The sequence below is a fragment of the Nicotiana attenuata genome, unplaced genomic scaffold, assembly GCF_001879085.1.
Source record: "Nicotiana attenuata strain UT unplaced genomic scaffold, NIATTr2, whole genome shotgun sequence".
Classification (NCBI taxonomy): domain Eukaryota; kingdom Viridiplantae; phylum Streptophyta; class Magnoliopsida; order Solanales; family Solanaceae; genus Nicotiana; species Nicotiana attenuata.
The window spans coordinates 9,563-15,094 of record NW_017676383.1 but is presented as its reverse complement, the minus strand read 5'-3'; the positions used below and the strand labels follow the sequence as shown (position 1 = coordinate 15,094).

The 5,532-nt window shown below is 41.4% G+C and overlaps 1 protein-coding gene across 1 annotated transcript; it reads left to right on the top strand.

Moving 5' to 3' along the window:
- Nucleotides 1-312: 312 nt before the first annotated feature.
- On the top strand, nt 313-2,302 carry LOC109220969 (glutathione S-transferase U7-like). Its single transcript, XM_019385437.1, has 2 exons — nt 313-706; nt 1,685-2,302. Exons 1-2 carry the CDS (start codon nt 383-385, stop codon nt 2,039-2,041), a joined length of 681 nt encoding a protein of 226 aa, XP_019240982.1. The 5' UTR covers nt 313-382; the 3' UTR covers nt 2,042-2,302.
- Nucleotides 2,303-5,532: the final 3,230 nt, after the last annotated feature.

The window sequence follows — 5,532 nt, the reverse complement described above, 5'->3', positions numbered from 1 at the left end:
CAACAACCATCCAAACACGCTGTTATTGATCAAGCCTGCAAGTTGTTTTCGTGGCTTGATGTTTGTTAAATTTGGGCACTACAGGTTTTTATCTATTTATTAAATTTACTTTTTGTCTTTCCATTTCCTTTTCTGTTTCATTAGAATCTTTCACGCGTTTCCTTCTTTTTTCCTTAAAATATCAGTTCATCAGCCCTAAAAAAGAACCTTAGTGGTGACTTAATTTTCTGATGTAGATGTGACATAAAGCTAATGTTCATTGATTGAGAATACTTTGTCCCTAAGCTTGTTATCTTTATTTGCATGGAATAACTTGCGTGAAAAAAAAGAGCTCTTCATTAGTAGTATCCAATTGAAACCACACATCAAAAACTGAGAGAGGATGGAGGAGAGAGCAGATCTGAAACTTGTGGGCACAAAAGAAAGTCTATTTACTCAAAGAATAGTGTGGGCACTTAAGCTAAAAGGCATTGATTTTGAATTTATAGAGCAAGATATTTCTAGTAGGAGTAGTACTCTATTGCTTGTGGAACTTAATCCAGTTTATAAGAAGGTGCCAGTGATTGTTCATTTTGGGAAACCATTGTCTGAATCACTTGTTATTCTTGAATACATTGAAGAAACTTGGCCTCTTAATCCTCTACTCCCTTTGGATCCTTTTGACAGAGCTTCTGCTCGTTTTTGGGCTCGGTTTATTGATGGCAAGGTAATTTTCCTTTTAACCATTCTAATATATTTTACAAGTTTATATTATTAGTGTATTTTAACTTGTTATGGCAGGTAGTTTTTCTTATTTTATGAACGGATACATATAGTTACTGTGATTGTTAATTAATCATCAATTCACTTATTTTGACAATTAACTTTGTTTCATGAAAATCCATATATGCGATGAATCTCTATTGACAAAGTTTTGTCTCTTGGATTCCATCCACCCTATAATTTAGTTGCTCTATTTATTGAACTTTTCGATACTTGATGATTCCACAGCTGCGGCAGTGGGACCTCTTGTGTTGCGTGCTAATTAACATGAATGTCTAGGACCAATGGACATTAATATTATGCCACCAACTTAATTATTGAGATTGATGGTGCAAGTGGTTAGCACAATTGTATCACAAGAAGCCAAATTTTTGTAAACATTGTGTAAAGTTAATATGTTTCAACACTTAAAAAGAGTATTTTTTTAATACTTAGATTCTTTAACATGTAATAACGGTGAAGTTGTTTTCATTTGACCTATAAATCAGGGGTTCGAGCAGTAGAATCAGCCACTAATGCTTGCATTAGGGTGACTATCTACTTCACATTCTTGGGGTGCGACCCTTTCCCGTATCCTGCATGAACAAAGGATGCTTTGCACATTGGGCTACCCGGATACTTATTACTTCTTCCGTTTCAATTTAGATGAGATAGTTTGACTCGACACGGAGTTTAAGAGAAAAGAAGGAGACTTTTGAAATTTGTGGTCTTAAAAGCTTAAGGGGTAAAAACTTTGTGGGAACATAACATTGTGTGGTTATAAAAGCTTCTGATTAAGGATAAAATGGGTAAAATGAAAGGTTTAAAGTTGAATCCGTAAAATCGAAACTACTCTTAAGCAGTAGTTGAGTCTTTCTATTGAGCAAGTTTCGGATACACATAATGGATATTCAAGAATATTTTCTTTTCATGTTCGATGCAGTTCTATGAAGCAGCAAAAAAGGCATTTTTCTCCTCAGGAGAAACTAAAGCAGAGGGGGTTGAATCAGTGGCAGAGGGATTACAGCTTCTTGAAGGACAGATAACAGGGAAAAAGTTCTTTGGTGGGGAAAAAATAGGGTATGTTGACATAGTAGTTGGTTGGATTGCTTATTGGTTCCAATATGTAGAAGAAGTTGGTGAATTCAAAGCAATGGATTCTAAAAAATACCCTTATCTTAATGCATGGATCAATAATTTCATTCAAGTTCCTGTTATTCAACAAAGCCTTCCTAAACCTGATGCTGTGAAAGCTGTTTTCAAAGGGTTCAAAGATGCAGCCTTGGCTGGTGCAAATTGAAAAGATCAGGGGTGTGTTTGATACAAGTACTATTTTTTATAGAAAATAAAAAATTAATGGCAACCTGAAGGTGGATAATTAATGTGTTTTACTTATTGATCAAGCTTATTTTAATAAAGCGAGTTCTGTTGTTTGCTTCATTGCCGTGATAAGTGAATAACGATACTATCTCCTCATTGTCTTGTGATATGTCAACAGGGATGCTCTGTTTTTACTAGGTTGTACACTTTCTTTGAGTAAAAAATTTACTATTCAAACTCACACAGTTTGACTCTTGATAAGCAAAATGTGTCATCTAAATTGTAACGGAGTGAGTATAACTAATATGACAAAAAAGAAAAAGAAGCATTTTACCCCCCAGTACATGTTGTAGTTTGTTAGGGTTAATAGCTGGCTTTGCAGGATAGTTTAAATGGAAGTGTAGATTAAGTTGTGGTTTCTGCACCAGTTAGAAGTTAATGAAGTTTTATGGAGTATGTATCATGTATGTTCACCAATTCCGTTTTAACTGTATGCAGAAGTTCGCGTCCTTTTGTTTTATACCTGTGAAAAATCTGGAAACGTACGTACGTATATATGGGGCTGCAAAGTGCAAACTGCTAGTTGCATATGCGATTGAAATTGAAACACCTCTTCCTATATAGCTAACTGCTAAAGATTGAATTAATTTCTGAATCGTTATTCAAAACTTGAACATTGTAGGCACTATTTCCATCATTAATGATCGATTATGTATTACTTTTCCACATACTTATTTGGATTTAACATTACAAAAACTCTTTTTTCCTTGAAATACTCAAATAAAGTATGTAATATCAATATGAGCGTCGAAGATTGGAATCGTTTCATTGCCAGACTAGAATTATTGATCATGTGATTTGAAAGGCAGAATTTTAGGCATGTTCATGCGTAATATGTCATGGGCAGCTTTCCAGCCATGACACATGACCCCTTGGACGCGCCCCATGGCGTCCTAGCAAGCCTCCCAACGCCTAGCGCCATGGATGGCCCCGTGGTCTTGGCTGTGCCAAGTGACAAGCGCGCATGTGCCCCTGTCGCCCCACCGATAACCCTCGCCAGCGCCCAGCCGCAGGCAAATGCCAACAGTGCCGCGCGCGCAGAACGTTATGCCAAAGACAAGGTTGCTAACAACGGACCTGTCTCTACCTTGTAGAAAACTAAGTCCTTTTCATTGTAAATATAGAGTAGTTTTATTTCATGTACTTCCATTATGATTCTCTAGCTTAGTTTGGTCAAGTCATGTAATTTTGGTTTATTTTTTTTAAGCACTATTATGGGGATCAAGCAATCAAACTTACTAGCAAGCAAACTATTCTCTATTCTGGTGTCTCTCCCCCTCGACACCGTGTTGCTTTTCTGTAATAGCTTTTATTAATGCAATCAAGCTTTCTTTCATTCTCAATTCTCATTTTTGTTCTCTCAATTGCTCTTGATATTGGTTTTCCCGTACGGCACTGACAATCTGGTCTAGCGTACGGAGGGGACCTCAGTTGGCGGGTAGTAACTGCATTGACATCAGTTGATTAGCCTTACGTCGCCCTTCCAAGGAATCTCAAGAAGGCGCCGCGTAGAAGTTGGTATCAGAGCCTAGGCTCGACATCGGACGAGGGAACACGTTGCCATTACCACCATTTCTGACCATGGTGAATCATGGGGACCGCATTGCGGCCCTTGAAGAGACGGTTGACGTATTACGGGCCATCGTGGATACAGTGCCTGAACTAAGAACCAGCCTAGTGCAAAGGTTGCGTGACCTGGACCGCAGAATGCTCCAGGCCGAAGTTGACATAGAAAACATCAGTCGCGACTCTGAAGGAGACCGGCAAACGGTAGCCACAGAGGCAGCCGAAATGTTTGGTAAATTCGAGGGCCTCTGACAGGAGCGTGCCTTGGATTTAGCCTACAGAGCACAAGAGGCAGACAGGGTGACTGCCCTGCAACAAACTATAGACAACTTGAGGTTCCAGCTCAATGTTGCCAATGCTGCTTTACAAGGCCTGCTTCAAGGAGGTGGAAACCAAATCGGGGTGCTATGAACCTCGCCCCAGTGGCACAAAAATTGAAAATTCCTGAGCCAAGTGGATCTCGGAATGCTAAAGAAGTGGAAAACTTCACCTTCGGCATCGAACAGTACTTCGATGCCGTGGGGAGGCTAGAAGAAGCTAAGAAGGTAGCAACTGCTGCCATGTATCTTCAGGGTGATGCTAAACTCTGGTGGTGGGTAAAGTACGAAGCCATCAGGGCCGGTGAAGATGTTCTAGAGACATGGGCAGAACTGAAGGCAACCATACGCCTAAAGTTCTTCCCCGAAAATGTTGAGTACAATTCAAGGAGAAAGCTACGGGAGCTCCGCCAGGCCAAATCAGTGCGGGATTACGTATGAGAATTCTCTGCGCTTATGTTGAACATACGGGACATGGGGGACAAAGACAAACTCTTCACATTCCTAGAAGGGTTGAAACCTTATGCCCGTATGGAGATACAAAGACAAAGGGTAGATACCATACCCAAGGCAATCCAAGTAGCGGAATGCCTTAGGGACTATCAAGTGGAAACTCAAAAGGATAGGCCTCAACCGCCTGTCCGAGCGGGATACAAAAGGGGCCAGCCTAGCAATGGTGGCCCTAGCAGAAGTGGAGAAGATCGGAGTTCAGCAAATCTAAGGCTCCTTCCTCAGGCAGCAACAGTGTTGCGTCAAATAACAATGATCGGGGGAGAAAGCCCCCTTCAGGATGCCGTCATTATGGCGGACCACATTGGAATAATGAATGCCCACATGCACAAATGAATGCCCATCAAGCTTTTGATGATGGGACGAATGAAGACGCAGATGATGCGGACCAGACCGAGCCAGTAGGTGCCTTCAATGCAATTGTTGGCTCTATTTTTGAGGCCTTAGCGGGAACCAGTGCTGGTATCCGTAAGAAAAAGGACCCCTACCCAATCACCAAGAAAGGAAAGAAGAAGGTGGATGAGGGGACTCCTCTTAAACAAGAGAGGACCTTAATGTTCGTCGAGATTAAGGTGAATGGCAAACCCATTCGGGCGATGATAGACACGAGTGCTACCCACAACTACTTAGCCTCGACTCAGGTGGAGCGCCTTGGTCTAGTTGTAGGAAAGGGCAGAGGTCGCGTCAAGGCTATCAACTCACCTCCTCAGCCAGTGGGTGGAATAGCCAAAGAAGTACCAGTGAAGCTTGGCCCTTATGAAGGAAAATTCAACCTGCGCGTAGTGATCATAAATGACTTCGAGTTGATAGTTGGGTTTGAATTCCTGAGGCAAACCAACACCATGCTCCTACCGTATGCAGACATGCTACTGGTGATGGGAACAAACGGGGCCAAGCCCTGCATTATCCCGTACATGCCCATGAATATGGCCGCTGAGAACATCTCGGCCTTACAGTTGAAGAAGGGGGTCAAAAGACATGAACCTACGTTCCTGGCTACCCTCTGGATTGAAGATAT